The 16,870-nt window shown below is 54.1% G+C and overlaps 1 protein-coding gene across 3 annotated transcripts in view; it reads left to right on the forward strand.

Annotated features, from left to right (window-relative positions):
- NAPB (NSF attachment protein beta) overlaps positions 1–16,870 on the forward strand; it is a 32,211-nt gene that overhangs the window by 6,940 nt on the left and 8,401 nt on the right. For 2 of the 3 annotated variants that reach the window (XM_074347774.1, XM_074347775.1), the window contains exons 2-7: positions 6,923–7,002; positions 10,292–10,408; positions 11,914–11,960; positions 12,065–12,142; positions 14,628–14,683; positions 14,821–14,905. In XM_074347774.1, coding sequence (XP_074203875.1) covers positions 6,923–7,002; positions 10,292–10,408; positions 11,914–11,960; positions 12,065–12,142; positions 14,628–14,683; positions 14,821–14,905 — 463 coding nt within the window. The other variant, XM_074347776.1, reaches the window with a different exon arrangement.

The following is a 16,870-nucleotide window of genomic DNA, read 5'->3' on the forward strand; positions in this document are numbered from 1 at the left end:
TGTGTCATCCTGCTCTGTTATTTTTGTTGTGTCTAGCAGACCCTTGAGCAGCGTGGGTTTAAACTGAGCAGGTCCACTCACATGCAGATTTTTCTGCAGTAAGTCCTGCGGGGCTGCGTGATCTGCAGAATCGAGGACGCAGGGAACTATGTGTTTCCGGAGCCGCGTGTCAGACGTGGATTTTCCACTGCGCCGAGGGTCAGCGCCCAGCCCCCAGCCCCCATGCTGTTCAGAGGTCAATGTTCTGTTCTATTTGCAGTTTTTCTTCATGTGATTTCTTTGCTTTTTATTTAGGAAACTTAGTACTTTTGTTCTACTGGTTACCTTTATACTGTGAATCTCTTTTAATACCTTAGCTCTGTTTCCTTTCTTAGGCATTGAGTATTTTGCCTTCTCTGAGAACACCCATCACCATGTGCCAGTCAGTGAGCATGTCCTACGTACCCCTTTATCCAGGGTGTGTGTTGGGGGAAAGGTTCAGTTTTTGTACAGATCTTCCTCAACTTACCATGGGATTACGTCCCAGTAAACCCACTGTAAGTTGAAAATGCCATCAGTTGAAAATGCATTTAGTACACCTAACCTGCTGATACCAGTACATCGTGCCTTAGCCCAGCCTGCTTAAACTTGTGTTAGCCTACAGTTGGGCAAAACCACCTAACACAAAGCACATTTAATACTAAAGCATTGAGTATCTCATGTAATTCATTGACTGTGGTACTGAAAGTGAACAGCAGAGTGGGTGTCTGGGGGCAGAGCGCTGGTGTCTGGGGGCGGAGCGCTGGTGTCTGGGGGCGGAGCGCTGGTGTCTGGGGGCGGAGCGCTGGTGAGCTGCCTGTGATAACAGCTGTAAGCAGTTGCTGACGCCCGGACTGCAGGCCGCCCGTGAGCTCAGCGCGCACCCTGCCCAGAATCACGAGGGGTTCGCACTGCGAATCGCTAGCCTGGGAAGGAATCAGACTCAGAGTGTGCTTTCTACTGAGTGTGTGTCACTTTTGCACCGTTGTAAGGTTGGAAACTCGTAAGTCAAACCATCGTGAGTCAGGGCCATCTGTACTTTGTCAGAGCAAACGTTTCCATGTTATTTGTCTACCTCTGTTCCTCCTGTTTTTGGTCTTGGATCTTTAATGTCTAATGTGTTTTCCTTCCACCTGGGGAACAGACTTTTTAAAGTATGTGTTAAGTATGTTAATAAATATTCCTGTATGGTTGGTTTTTAACATAAAACATTAAACAAATAAAGTTTATGGATATGAAAAATACATATTTGGAGGAAACTCTCATTCAGAAAGACACATGCACTCCCAGTTTTCACAGCACTATTTACAGTAGCTAAGACATGGAAGCAGCATAAGTGTCCATCAGCAGATGGCTGAATAGGGAAGCTGGGATATATTTGTACAATGGAATACTACTCAGCCATAATAAGAATGCGATAAGGCCATTTGTAGCAACATGGATGGACGTAGAGATTATTATATTAAATGAAGTAAGTCAGACAGAGAATGGCATATGATTTCACTTATATATGGAATCTTAAAAAAAATGATACAAATGAATTTATTTACAAAACAGACTCACAGACAGAAACCAAACTGTGGTTACCAGGGGGAAAGGGGGGGAATAAATTGGGAGTTTGGGGTTAACAGACACACACTACCATGTATAAAAGAGATGAACAGCAAGTACCTACAGTACAGCAAAGGGAACTACATTCAATATCTTGTAATAACCTGTAATGGAAAAGACTCTGGAAAAGAATATGTGTGTGGGTGACGGACTCACTTTCCTATACACCTGAAACTAACACAGCATTTGTCAATCAGCCACACTTCAATTTTAATTAATTAATTAATTGAAATAAAAAAAAAAAAAGATCTGATGGTCTCACCAGGCTGTGCTTCACAGTAGAGCTGGGTCTGCGTTCCCAGTGCCTGGTAGGCCTTTCAGTGTTTAGATCCAGATCGTAGGTCTGTATGAAAGCAGAAGATTCAGTACCGTGTCAGTGCTCTTCCGCGGCCCATTCTCCAGTTGCAGGCTGTGGGCTCTCAGCCTGTGCTCTGTCCCCTTGTCTCTGACCCCCTCCCTCCTTTGTTTCATTTTCATCCTCTTGGCAGTTTTCATGTTTCTCAGCTTCAGGGGGTCTGTTCTCCCCTTCTGTGTAGTAGAGCTAAGGGCTCATTTCTAAGATGATTGGTCTCCTTTCCTTCTAGACTTTGATCCCTTACCGACCTCTGCGCTGTGTGCGGGGGGTGCCCCGCGCCGGCCTGAGGCGCTGGGCTGGCGCCGGGTGAGGCCAGCTGGCCTTCTTGCTTGGCTTCTCACACTTTATGTCAGGGAATTATGCTTAAACACAGGTGCTTTTCCAGACTCCTTAAATGTCTACAGTGTCTGAGAATCTATGATTATTTTTTCCTCAATAAACAGACATAGTGACAAGTTCTCAAAAGATGGAACCCCGGGGTCCGAGGCTGAGCACTGAGGCTGCGCTTGGGGCGCAGGTCTGCCTGCTGCTCGGGGGCACAGCTGGGATGACTGACTGTGGGTGGTCTGGCCCCTACACCTGCTGCTGGTTTGTGAAACAGTGCAGGGCCTCAGTCTAGCAGTGACAGGCATTTGGTGTCAGAATTCGGATGAGCCCAAGAAGAGAATCTCCCTGGGGCTTCCGTGTCTCCCCTCCTTCGGGGTCTTTGCTTCCTCCTCACGTGGAGGGAGTGGGACTGTAGACGAATAGGTTAAACCCAGAAATGAAATCATCTTGCAAGGAAAACTAGGAAGATTCCCAGGCTTTTAGAACCAGTGGATATTATAGATGTGAAGGGTCAGGTGAAAACGCACTGCTCCTGGAAGGATGACCACAGAGCAGACAGTCGCATGCGGCTGCGCTGCCGGGATGTAGTTGAGCCCCGCGTCTGTTCTCATCCGGGTCCTGGCACAGACTCGTGCAGCCCCTCTGTGACCCCGAGTGCTGAGGGCGAGGGGTCCTCTCTTGTTCACAGTGAGCCCCTTCATCCCCACCTGGCTTGTGCTACGAGGTGACTCCTGGGGGTCCCTAGAGGGGGCTGGTTGTCAGTGGAACCAGCCGGTGATGAGAAGGCTGGAACTTTCAGCCCCACGCTGACCTCCCGGGAGGAGAGGGGGCTGGGGACTGAGCCAGTCCCTCGCGGTCGAGGATTGGATCAGTCTTGCCTCTGTAACGAGCCTCTGTAAAAACCCTAAACAGTGGGGTCCTGAGTGCTTCCCGGATGGAGAAGGCGTGGAGGTGCCAGGAGGGGCACCTGCCCCACGGGGACACGGGGAAGCCGCACCAGTCTGGGGCCAGGGCCGCTTCTTCCCTGCGGACCCTGCATCATCAGCATCGTTGCCGACGCCTGTGTGCCAGGCCCTGTGCCCGAGGCGGTCTGTGTGCGCTGAGGGGGTGGCTCTCCCAGCGGACTCGGTGGTTCCCCCGGGCCTGGCACCGCTCCAGAGACCCCTGTTTTCAGCCTTCCCACACAGTGCGACATCCCTTCGGGGTGTTGTGGGAGGGAGCTGAATTTTGTCTCCGGCCCTGCTTTGGCATTGGCAGGGCGTTGGCGCTGTCGCAGCTGTGATGCGTCCGCTCTGCATCTTGTGGTTTCAGAGCAACTCTGTCCTGCCTCAGCAGGTGCCTGCTTTCCTCGGGGCCCACCTCGTGCTGTGTGCCCCCAGTCCCCGGGGGCCGTGTGGGGGTGCCTCCCGCCCACGCACGTGTTCTGGTCTGGGTGATTCCCGGGGCTCTGGATAGGTTGCTCTCATCCAAGACAAGGAAAATGCAAGACTTCAGGGGAGTCTGCATTAACAGGCTTGTCTGCGTGTCGATGCCACCTCTTTGAGATAACTGACTGACTGTGACCTTTTTCCCCCTGAGCATCTGAGTGGGGCAGGCAGGATGGGGTGTGAAGAGAGGCAGGGCCTTGTGGGGCTGCGGCTCCACGCTGACCTCTGAGGAGCAGGGGCTGGGGGTGTTGGACAGAGACTTTTGCAGCCCTGAAGTTGAATGTTACTCTGAGCATTCTGACCTCCTCCTGGTGAGAACTCTGTTTTCCTAGTTTTTCTGGCAGTTCAGTGCCATGTACTAAGTTGTATCACTTTGTAAGGTAGGTTCCCTGGCAGAGACCTGTTACTCTTTTGAAGGGTTTTTTAACCTCACAGGGCTCTGGATAACAATGGAAGCATTTGAGGGTGAATTTGGAATATTTGTCCTTAAATACATTTTAAGGAGTATACAAATTGACTTTCACATGTGCAGAACCCAGTAGGCCTTTGGAGTGATTTAAAAGCACATTTTTCATGAATTGTTCAGGTTGTGTCTGTTTATGACAAATGAGTTTTCTGGTGCTTTTAAAAACGAGAATACTTCTGGTGACTCTGTTTTGGAGAGGTGAGGGTCTTGAGTCTAGCAGGATTCATTCATTGTTTTCATAAAGATCGCTGAACTTGACCCCAGGTATCAGCTCCACCACAGACCTTGACTGGATGACCTTGGCGAGCCTGACCTCCAGGTACAGTTTTCTCGTCTGCAACATGGAGAGAGCAGCTTTCACAGTTGTTGTAAAAATGAAGCCGACATGAGCTTGTGAAAATCCGCAGCAGAAGACGGGCGTGATGTAGGCGTTCTGGTGCTCCTAGCTGCCTCTGTCTCTGAAAATAATAGGATACAGTGCATTTTAGTTAAGCTGGTTTGACTTGGAAACCTTTAATAAGAATGAGTGGACTATAATTACAGTTGAAGATTCCTGGTACGCTTTAGAAAAATAAGACAAAATGGAAAGCCTTAGTTTGCTCCAAGGAGCTATGGCTAAGATGGAAAACTTTCTCAATTAGGAATTTTCCTTTGGGATAATTAACTAATTTTTTTTAAAATGTAGCTTTGAGGTGGAGAAAAAGGCACAAGAAGGTGTAAGTGAGAGAAGGCCCTGCTCGTTCGGACTCTTCATTTCTGCTGCGGTTCCTTGCCGTTCTGCCATTGGCCGAGTGACGTAGCCCCCGGAGGGCACCCATTCATGTATCCAGTTAAGTAGTTCTTGGCAGTCACAAAGCTGTGGGACCATGACGACAGCTGATTTTAGAACATTTTCATCACCCTGAAAAGAAACTCTACCCTACCCCCTTAACTCTCCAGCACTCCCAGCTCGAGGCAGCCTCCAGCCTGTGTTCTGTCTCCTGTCTCGAGGGTCTGCCTGTTCTAGATCTTTCCTGTGTATGGCGCGCTCATCTGGGCTGCTTCCCACTCACACGACGTTATCAAGGCCCGTGTGTCGGAGCAGAGTCAGCATTCACTCCTTTTTATTGTGCGACAGCACGCGCCGTCTGTGTGCCACCTTTCATCTGTCGCTCGTCGGTTGATGAACTCTTGGATCGGTTCCACTTTTGTCTGTCATGAACAGTGCTGCTGTGGACATTTGTAGGCAAGTTTTTGTGTGGACTGATGTTTTCATTTCTCTTGGGAGGTATCTTGGGGTAGAGTTTCTGGGTCACGTAGTGACTATGTTTAACCTTTTGAGTGGCTGCCAAACTGCTGTCCAGCGTGGCTGCACCGCTGGCTGCCTGCACGAGGGGTACGAGGTCCCTGTTGCTGTATGTCCTCCGTTAGGTCTGTCTTTTGGTTGCAGCCAGCCTCGTGGGAAGGAAGTGTTGTCTCGTGTGTGGCTTTGACCTGCGTCTCTCAGCTGGCTGGTGGTGTTGAGTCTCTCCTCAGGGGCTGATAGGCTGTATCTTTTGGGGGGGAGGTGGAGTTGTATCTTCTTTGGGGCAATGTCTATTCAGATCTTTTGCCTATTTTTAATTGGTTTATTAGTCATTTTATTATTGAGTTGTTAGAGTTCTTTATGTATTCCAGATACAAGTCCCTTATCAGACAGACATATTCCCAAAAGTTCGTACACCTTCAGTGGGTGGATCTAATTATAATGATCACCAGGATCGGCACCTCCCCTGGGTCTGACCCTGCAGTGGCAGCTACACCCGGACTCCTTCCTTTGATCTTTGTAACGACCTGGAGGTGTAGATGTATGACCCGCCGGTTGCTGGTGCGCAGTGGGGGTCACAGGAGTGTAAGAGCTGGCTGTGCCCTCCCCCGCCCTCTGCCTGCCCGCACACTCACCCTGCTGCCCGCTTCCGGGGTCAGCTTGGCTGCTCCTGTCTCTGTCCTTACATCCGTCCTCCCGTCCGAGCCCTTCCTGACGTGGGCTGCACAGAGCCTGCCTGGTCTGGGTCCGCTGGTTCTGGCATGCTCGCGGTGTGGACAGACAGGTAAAGGGACACTGTGCCCGGCCTCTGTGTGCTGAGAACGAGGGTGACGTTGCAGAGGGTTGTCTGTCTTTATGTGAGAAGGAATTTCTAAGCAGCTAAGGCTGTCTGTCGGCGAGATTGGCTGCCTGGGAGGAAGTCCCGAGCAGACTCCTGCCCGGTGGGCTGGCCCCTGGGCCTCTGCGGCAGCCTGGCACCTTCCTGCTCTGGCTTTGGGTTTTATATTTACTTTTAAGTCTGAGTGAACACAGTGCTGCACTCGTGGATGTTGGTAGAATCACGTCTTTATCCTTCAAAATTTAATCTCCTTTGGAAAATGGACGTCTCATTTCCCAGAATGAATAAAACCTCACTTCTGATGTGTGGAATGGACTCTGGCTGAGGGCGCAGGCTCTGGGGCCGGCCAGATCTGTGTCTGAGTGTCCGTTCGCGGCGTCCTCGCTTTGTGAGCTTCCCCTGGTCGTTGTCGTGGGCCTCAGTTTCCTCATCTGGAATACGGGGTGATTAGAGCACGCCCTCTGAGCAGCTGCTAAGATTCTGTCATGCTGCTCTGGCACCCAGCAAGTGCTCGTTAAATGTTCCTTGTTGTGGGGCGGGGGATGTGGATGGTCATTCCAGCGAAACTGAACCTCATTTGTAAATTTTTTTTCAGAGGAAACACAAGAATTGAAGAGGCCTGTGAAATGTATACCAGAGCTGCAAATATGTTCAAGATGGCCAAGAACTGGAGTGGTACGTAGACAGAACTTTGTTTGTTTGCTTTCCAGGTGAGTAACTTTAAGATCTCTCTGAAGGAGGAAGTCCCTGTCTGCGTCCCCCAGAAAGAATGCTGGCCAGGGGCGGGTGTCGGCTCCATGGGCCAAGACAGGGCCCAGGCGCCCTGACTGAAGCCTGGAGACCGGGTCTGTTTCAGTGCCTGTGAACCACTTGGTAGAAAGACCTGGAGTTACGTGGCGTTAGGAAGGGGAGCCTTGGGTTCTTGCTGATGTTAAGCCCATAGGGAAGGGAGCTGCGCGAAAACTTGCTGAAAACCAGTGGGCTGGACCCTGCGGAGAACTTCCGACCGCTCCTCAGTCTGTGATACCCTGTGTGCTGTGGTCCATGAGAGACGCAGCCGTGGGGTGTGACGGCTGTAAAGCCCAACGGACTTGGCCCTTCCCAGCGTCAGGCTTCCTGCTCAGGGGAATGACTCGAGATAAAGTCAGCAGGGTTCTTCTCATTGTTCTGAGAGGGGGTGGCTCTTTCCAACACTGATCTGAGGAGCAGATCCATCCCCTATGCCTGGAAACGAGTTCTGTGGTGCGCGTCTCTGTGGTGAAGGTGGGCACGGCTGCTGCCCTGCAGGGTGTGGGTCCCAGGCCCTCGCGCCTGCAGGTGACCTGGAGGGGCCTGCCCTCCTCGAGTGCTTTTCCCCGCGCTGTGGAGATGGCCGTGACCTGTCACACCGCGTAAGCTGAGGGGTGCTGTGTCTCGACCTCCCCACTTGCTTTTGAGGCTGACACTGAAACCATTTCAGTGGAGACGATGCTGGTGAACTGGATGACTCTCAGAGGGCCTTTCTGGCTATAAAATTCCTCTATGGGTTTAGTTTTGGGTTAAAAGGGCGTGTTTTGTTTCCAGAATGCACTGACACCTGAATTACAATGTACTTTTTAAATGGAGGGGAGGAGTATTCGCTCAGCATTCATTCACAGCTCCTGTGTGGTTCAGGTCCTGTAATCATAGGTAAAGAGCAATCTTATCTAAAAGGACCTTGATATCTTTAATCTGGAGATCAGCTGCTCTAACCTTTGGATATCCCTTTCAAGGGGCATCACCACCTAAGGGGGCTTGTGTTTCCCTCCTGGGCGCCTCGTGTCTGGGGTGCTGTCTCCATGCTCCTGAAGTCCCTTTACTCATCTGTATTGTCTGTGCTCTGCTGTGTGCCGTCCTTCACTCGAACGGAGGCCTTGGGGGGTCAGGGTGTGTGCTCTCTGCTGGACCAGCACGTGCTGCACAGCGGATGCTCAGGACATCTGTGTCGTGAATAAGTAACTGCCAGTTCTCTGAAATGACGTCCGTGTTGCAGGGGTGCTGATCATGACACCACTGCACCTCTTCAGCTGATGCGTTTGACACTCAGCTTTTGAGAGATCATCTTGGCAGGTGTCAGACGCTTTCCAGTTGAAGAAATTGGGCCTAGGAAGGAGGTGACTCTGGTTGAGCACACGCTCATCTAAAGACACCTCCAGGTGTGGAGAGACTGGGCTGGAATGAGTGCTCAGACTGAGGAAGCAAGCCAGCAGCTCGTTTTGGAAGCTGAGAGTGTGAGCTTGTGAGACCAACGCCCTTAAGGCTGTCTGGGGACGTGGAGCTGGCCCAGGAGGGCCTGGGCGCTGTGCTCTCTCCGCCAGCCGTGGTCGGACCGCGCGGCCGAAGTGGGGGCTGTGGTTGGTCTGGGACGGCCAGCACAGGTGAGCCGCCAGAAGTGACATTGCTGGTGGAAAAGGGAGGACTTGGTTGTCAATGAAATGCTGGTATTTAAACGCACAGAGCACAGGTGCGGTCTCAGGATGGATTTACACGTGATGGTGGAAGTGGCCACCACGTGGCTGGAGCCAGGCTGTTGGAAGCGCTTCACGTGGAAGGTCCAAGCGATCACCACCCACGTCTGAGGCCGAGCCTGTCAGAGCCGTGCCCCGGGGGCCGCGTGCCGACCCGCACTCTGGCTGCCGCGTGGCCCTCCTCTGGTTCACAGGTTCACATCCACCAATGTAGGGGTTGTGGCTTCTCCAGCGCAGTGCTGGCTGTGGGCCAGCGTCCACTCGGACTGGCCGTCCCCGGGCCGCACGGTCGGTCAGGGCTTTCAGAGCTGCCCGGGCACCTGCTCCCTGCGCAGAGCAGGGCTCTGGCTTGTCCCGCCTCTCCTCCCCCCAGAGAGGCCCGGAGCCCCAGGAGGCTCTCGGGTGGCGGAGGAGTCGGATGTCTTTGTTTTTTCCTTTCTAACTGAAGTACAGTCGGTCACAGCGTGTCGGTCTCTGGTGCACAGCATCGTGTCTCAGTCATACGCGCACACGCTTGGACCTCTTTTCCTGTTCTTTCTCGTTGTGGGTGCAGATGTTTTGTTTCCTAGAAAGGCGTTCAGCGTGGATGCCCTGAACCAGCAGGGCTTGGAGGCGTCTGTCACTGTTCTCTGTGCTTTTCTGAATGTTTTTGAAGCGTTCATGACAACATTTTTTAAGTTCTGAGAGGTTTGGGTTCTCTCGTTCACGTTCTTCCTAACGGGGCGGCTCTTGGGTCCACTTCTGTGAGTCCCGACCTTCCTGCTCAGGCCCCCGCGCTGCGCCGGTCCTGGCGCGCCTGGTGCTGCGGCCCTCGGGACCCAGTGGCTGCAGCCTCGGCCATGCGCTCCACCTCCCCAGGCCTGGTTCCCATGGCCCAGCCCACTCGCTCCTGCGGGCAGCCGGCCGCCTCTGGTCTCCACTTGCAGCCCCTCTGGAATCCACGGTTCCTGATCCAGAACCTCCCTCTCCCACCGGCTGCGTCCCCGCAGAGACCTGGGCGGCCCTGGCCGGGGCAGGGCACCACTTTCGTACCAGGTGGGACACGGTTGAAACCTCAGGGGTCTCGGTCAGATTCGGTTGTTAACTTAAGAAAAAACTTCGACTTTGGAATTGTGGGCCTGGTTTTCACTGTCTGAGAAACTGCTTGTCCAGGAGCCTCCAGAGTCATTTCTTCAGGATGGTGGCTAAACCAGTGGATGCAGACAGGGTGGTGGGCGTGTTCTGGCCCACGGTGTCCCCTGGCCCCAGGTGTCCCGGCAGGACTCCCCGATGGTGTGGGGTCTGTGTGGGGTCAGAGCTGGACACCCGCCGCTGGGCGCTTAAGGTGGATGGAAGCCTTTTCCCCTGGTCCTGGCCGTTTCTCCAGCCCCTGCATGCAGCCGGGGAGGTGACTATCGATCCCCTGGGTGGACCTGGAACTTGGGCCACCCTGTGGGGACACGTGCACCTTCCTTTAACTCAGAAACTATCTTCTCCAGCTGCAGGGAATGCGTTCTGTCAGGCAGCCAAGCTCCACATGCAGCTGCAGAGCAAACATGATTCTGCCACCAGCTTCGTGGACGCCGGGAACGCCTACAAGAAAGCAGACCCCCAAGGTGAGCCCCGCCCGCCCGGCCTGCTCCCCACCGAGCTGCCAGGGGAGCGGTGGGGACGTGGGTGATGGGATCTTTCTGTATCACTGAAAGCTCTTACAGGGAGAAAATGGGTCAAATGTATCCTGACTGTTCTGTGGTCAGTCGCGTTTTCTTAAACTCCCTCTCTGCTGCGTGTGCAGGCCTTTCCTGGAAATTAGCTTTAATTTGACCAGTCTTCCTGTGGCCTTAATCTGATGAACGTGTGCTTCGCTCACTAAAGGACACGGGCGGTTCTCCTGAACTCCTGCTGCGTGTGGAGATCCAGTTTCGGGAGGTCGTAAAATCTAATAGTTACAAACAGCTTACGCACGCAGAAGTCATCTTGCTTTTTAAAAGTGTTTTTCTCAAAGTACTGGTTTGGAGGAAAGAATGACCTTGGGTATTTAGGGAAGTGTTGCACACGTCCTTTCCTTTTTAGTTAGAGGCGTGTTCACTTAGGGGGGAGAAGCCTGACTTCTTCCCTCCGCACGTGTGCTGGTGGCTGTGGAATCTCCCTTTGTTTTGGGCGACCTTTTAACTCAGAAATCCTGACTCTTAACGAATACATCACACAGAAATAAGATATTTCAGGGGCTGTTGTGTCAGGCTCATCACGGTTTACGTGCAGAAGTGAACAGCTGGGCACTGTCTGCACATGTCAGAGCGGACGGAGAGGGTCACCCCGCGCCCACACTAGAGTGCGAGGCAGGACCACAGCCCCCCGGAGGGCTTCGAGGTCTTCAGTGAGCTGGGAAGTGCTCACCCGACAGCAGAAGCAGCGCACAGGAGCTGAGACCGCAGTCACAGGACGCGTGCTTGTAGAAACGGCCCTGAGCACATGGGCAGGAAACGTGCCTCAGAATCCCGGCAGGGCTGCAGGGCTGCGGGGGGGTCGTGGGCAGCTGGTGTGTCTCCTTTTCTGAGTTCTAAAGGTGTGACCATCCACACTTCTTACGCAGCTTAGGGGGAAGTGGCTCTTATTTTGGTTAATCTCTTTGCTTTTCTCATCGTGCACTGAGGCCTCTTTAAAGCAAAGGCAGTAATTTCGGAGCCGCCGGCCACATGCTGGCATCATGAACACCGCGCCTGTGGCGGGAGCTGCTGGCCCTCTGGTCTGGGAGGTCAGTGTAGCTCGTTGGCGCTCCGGTTCCATGGAGGTTTTCCTCCTGTTGGCTGTTAGCAGCCTGACAGTCAGCGCGGCTTAACTCCGTGCGGAGTGTTGGCTCTGCTGAGCAGCTGAGGAGCCCCGTCCCCGCAGCACTGGTAATGCAGCCTGCCCCCCCCCCCCATCGCCCTCACCGTCGGGGCAGGGGGTCGCCACACCAACCCCTGCCGGTCCAGGGCCGCGGAGGGGTGGACGTGCGCGCCACGTTCTCCGCCCCGCGTGGGGCCTCCCTAGGGTTCTAGTGACAGCCAGGAAGGCAGGCTCACCAAACCCTCTGACTGAACGGACTTTTCATTGTTTTCCTTAAATGCCTTCGCTTCAGAGGCTATCAACTGCTTAAACGCAGCCATCGACATTTACACAGACATGGTAAGAGCGCGCCCTGCTCGAGCGGCTGTGGGGTGGAGCCCTGGAGATGGCTCCGGCCGTGTAAGCCGGCGTGACCGGTGTGACTGTCCTGTGTTCCTCCCCAGGGCAGGTTCACCATCGCGGCCAAGCACCACATCACCATCGCTGAGATCTACGAGACGGAGCTGGTAGACATCGAGAAGGTGCGCATGGGCCAGAGGGCTGCCGTCCATGCGGGGCTGCGGGGAGACCTCAGCCTGGGGTGGGGAGGCTCTTGTCCCGGAGCGCGTGTCCGAGCAGGAGAGCTGGTTCGGACTGACCAGGCCCACCTGTGCTCTGCTCTGGCCGGTGTCTGTCAGAACCTACCTCCGAGGGCCCTCGTCTGCCCTGTCCGCATGGCCCTGTGGGAGGCTGAGGATGGCGGATGGGCATTACATGCCTTAGATCAGGCCCTGACCTGGGGGGGTGGTTCACTCTGCATGTCCCTCAGGTCACTTCCTGAGCTGAGGTTCACAGGAGCAGCAGGAGAGGAGGGAGGGGACTTTGCTGAGCCACTGTCGCCCAGACTTTGGCCTTGGCTCAGCCTGGGACAGTGTTTGCTGTGGACGGCAGGTGTGAGTCAGGAGGGGTGTGTGCGGGCGGTGGGGACGCTGAGCTCAGAGCCCAACCTCCACCCCGCCTCACTTCTCCTCTGCGGTGGCACCTTTTCCCTTGGCTCCCGAAGCACTGTGCCCACATGGTCTCTGCCCACCCTTGCCCCCGCATGTACCCCCCTTGGCTGGTCCCTCCTCTCCCCGCCATGGTGCGGGTGCCTGGGGCTGGGTCTGCCCCCTCTCACTGTGCGCTCCCTGGTCCTGGTGGCTCTAAGTGTCCTGTGTGTGTCTGCACCTCACGGTCCTCGTCAGCAGTGTGTCCCCGCTGCTTACAGCCTTGCAGGCGGCTGTGTCAGCTGGTGCAGAGCTAGTGTTGCATGCTCGTGCGCGTGTGCACGTCAGCCAGGGTCCCGTGTGTGTGCGTGTGTGTGTCTGTGTATCTGTGTGTGTCACTGTATCTCTGTGTCTGTGTGTGTGGCAGCTCTGACTGCTCCAGAGGGACAGGCTCCAGCTGTCTCCTCCACATGTCTGTGTTTGTATGTGTCTTTTTATGGCTGTTTTTTGACATTTCGAGAACCTTCTGTATTGGTACTTTCCATCATTCTTTTCATCTTAGTCCAGTGGCCCATTACAGGTAACCACCTAAATTGGTTTCAGTTTTTCTCCTCTTATAAATAATACTGAGAGAACTCGTGTGGGGTCTGTTAGTTCGTCAGAGTGGGCTCCACGGCTGACCAGTAGGCCCCAGACATCACTGCTCAGCATGGAAGTGTCTGTTCTTCACAAACTGGCCCCAGTGCCTGTGGTCCAGATGGCGGGCGGGCTCTGTGGCTGCGGAGGTGGCCCTGCACCTGGTCCACCCAGCCGAGGGGTCTCCTGGTGCAGCTCCTAGTGTCCCTGTGCCCTGTCCTGGCTTGAATGGGGAGCTGGCCTGTGGTCCGTGGAGCAGGTAGGGCCACTCTCCCCGGGGCACCTGGGCCCGCATGCTGAGAACAGTCTTTACATTTTTAATCGCTGGTGGGAAAAAAACATTTCATGACACAGGAAAGCTATACGGTGTTGAAAGTCCACTGTCCGTAGGTTGAATTTCTGGGCACAGCTGCGCCCGTCCCCGCATGTGTTGTCGCTGGGAGCCCAGTGGGGCGGCAGGTCGAGGGCGGTCCCCGGTCGCTGCATACAGGTCCACGGACCCCGGATTAAACGCTGTTTGGGCTTGTCCCTCCCATGTGGGGACAGGTGCCACGGGCCTTTCCCACCCGCAAGGCCCTGCGTTTCATCGTTGCCTGCAAACCAGCTGGCTCTGCAGAGTTCTCTTGCCAGCCTTGCTAAAAACCACACGCCCGTCAACTGCCCCTTAGCGCATTTTCCCGAGTTTCTGCCCTGGCAGCCACGTGTTCCGCTTTCCGACTTGACAGATGCTTTCTTTCACTGAACCCTACACCCCAGCCAGAGTGGCTTCTGGCTCCCCAGCCTGCAGCCTCTGCACCCCCACAACCGTCACTCCCGCCCAGCCGTGTTGGATGGGAGGCGGCACCCCAATTCTGGACGACATTAGAGTGTCCATGAGGGGTGTCTGTGCAGCAGTAGCAGCCGTGGGTCCAAAGGAACGACCCACCGTGGCTGCTCTGTGTTGGATGGTGGTGTGGACACTGGGTTGAATACGTTTTGCCCTGTGTGGCTACTGGGAACCGGGACAGAAGGTCTGCCGCCTTCAGTTTGTGGCTTCCAGCGTCACTGGATATGATCATTGCCTTCCAGCTCCTGGGAATGGAAGAGGCCTGGGGGAGGGTGCAGACTCCGGTGTATGGGCCACGTCTGGAGATGGCTCCCGGCAGGTCTGCAGGTCTGCTTACATCCTTTGGTGAGGAGCGTCGGGGATGGGAGCGGCAGGCTGGGCGTTTGCCATGGGGCAGCTGTCGGCCACTAGCCGCCTGGAAGTGCGTGCTTTCTTGTGTTCCCAAAATAAAGGAGGCCAGGTTGTGGAAGGTTTGCTGTTTGGACAGGTTTATTTATAGGAAAAGTCCCTGTTCAAATGCAGTTTTTAAGTGCAGATCTTCAAGCACGCAGTCTGAGTAAAACACGTGTGTGTTTGCAGGCAATCGCCCATTACGAGCAGTCGGCTGATTACTACAAAGGGGAGGAGTCCAACAGGCAAGTGTCACTCCCCGGAGTCGTCGCGTGGCTTTGGCGTGTGAGCGCGCTGGGCTGGACGGTTGGGGTGGCGGACGGACTTCTCCGCTCTTGGCGTCTCTGTGTTGGAGCCGTAACCTGCCTGGTCTTGGTTGCAGCTCGGCGAACAAGTGTCTGCTGAAGGTGGCGGCCTACGCCGCACAGCTGGAGCAGTACCAGAGAGCCATCGAGATCTACGAGCAGGTGGGCGGCCGCGGTCCTCTCTGTGCCTGAACGTTGTGTTTAATTTTGACTTTTGTTGAAGTGTGATTCGCATGTCGTGTCCTCCATCCTTGGAGTGCAGGTCAGTGAGTTGTAGCCCGCTCGCAGATCTGCAGCTGGCACCACTGCCTCATTCTAAAGCCCTTCCTTCGTCGCGGAGAGACACCGCTCTCCCCTCCTCGTGGTGGGAGAACCGCGGGCGTGGAACCTCGGGTGTTGGGGGAGGCCTGGCGGACTCGAGCCCCCACAGATGTTGTACCCGGCGGTCCTGGAGCTAGTCCCCAGGGTACCATGGGGCGATTGATACTCCACAGTTTAACCATTTATTAGCCAGGGGAGATTTGGGCTGTTTTCACTTTGGGTCTCTTAGGAATAATGCTGTGAGTATTTGCGCTCAGGTTTTGGGGGTGGCGTTTGCAGCTCTTGGTTATGTCCCCAGGACTGGTGGTGCTGGGCGTGTGGAAAGTCCATCTGTAACTTCCTGACAAATTGCAGGTTGCACCATTTTTCATTCCCAGCAGCAGCATACAAGGTCCCAGTTCTCCACACTTCACAACAGTTGCTGTTTCCCGGTTGGCTTATTTTTTAATAATAGCTGCCCTGATGTGTGAAGTGACTCCTCCTTGCACTTCAGAGATTTGTTCCCCTGGTGATTAGCAGCGTTGAGACTCTGCTTGAGCTTGTTGGCCGCTGTGCATCTTGGCTGGTGGAAGGTCTGCTGAGGTCCGCTGCTGGCCTTTGAGTTGGGCTGTTCCTGGTGTGAGCTGCAGCAGCTCTGTGTATTAGCCCCTTATCAGATACGCGATTTGCAAATGTTTTCTCCCATTCTGTGGGCTGCCTCTTGACTCTGTTACTAGTGTATTAGTGTTTCTTGATGCGTAAAGCTTTACGTTTTGACGAAGTACAGTTTGTCTACTTTTTCTTTTGTAGCTTGTTTTTCATGACATACCCAAGAAACCGTTGCCAATCTGAGGTCACAAAGCTTTTACCCTGTGTTTCATTTTGAGAGTTTCACAGTTTAGCTCTTAGGTTAAATCTTTCGTCCGTTATGAGTTGATGTGTGTGTGCGGTGGAGGTAAGGGCCCAGCCGCATTCCGCGCGGGCAGCCCACTTCTCCCAGCGCCGTTTGTTGAACACACTGTCCGGTGGCCGTTGAACGGTCCTGTTGGAAATTCCTCGACCACATCTGTGAGGGTTTACTTCTGGGCTGTCTGCTCTGTTCCCTGGTCGGTGGTGTGTCTTTATGCCGGAACCATGCTGGTGCGATGACTGTAGCTCTGGGTGGTAGGCTTTGGAACCAGTGTGAGTCCTCTGACTTTGTTCTTTTTCAAGATTGTTTTGCTTATTCGAGGTTCCTTGTGTTTCCATGTGAATGTTGGGGTCAGCTGGTCAGTCTGCTGAGAAGCTGGGGTTTGATGAGGGTTACACGGACTCTGCAGACCAGTTTGGAGAGTATTTCCTCCTCACTGCCGTTGAGTGGACAGTCTGCTCCGGGTGCCTCATTCCCTTTAGCAGCGTCTTGGGGCCCCGGGGCGTGCAGGCCGGGAGCTCCTTCTCGGGGGGCTGCGCTCCTCTAGGTGTCTTATTCTTTTTGATGCTGTTTAGATGGAATCGTTTTCTCAACTTCCTTTTTTAGATTTTAAGGGCTAATTTATATACGGCAACTTTGCTGAACTTGTTTACTAGCTCTAGTGAGGTGGGTTTTTTTTTTTTTTAATTTTTTTAAGCTTTTCTTTATAGAAAAATCATGTCACCTACACATAGCAGTAGCTTTTCATCTGCAGTCTGGACACCTTTCACTTCGTCTTCTTGTCCTTTGCCCTGACGAGACCTCGGACAGTGATGGGTGAGGTGGGGAGAGCAGACGTCCTTGTCTTGGAGAGCTCCTGCCTCCCTGTGGAGGGCAGTGTCCGCTGGGGGTGTTCCAGCTGCCCTTCACCTTCTCCT

Source organism: Camelus bactrianus, chromosome 19, assembly GCF_048773025.1.
Source record: "Camelus bactrianus isolate YW-2024 breed Bactrian camel chromosome 19, ASM4877302v1, whole genome shotgun sequence".
In the NCBI taxonomy this organism is placed as follows: Eukaryota; Metazoa; Chordata; class Mammalia; order Artiodactyla; family Camelidae; genus Camelus; species Camelus bactrianus.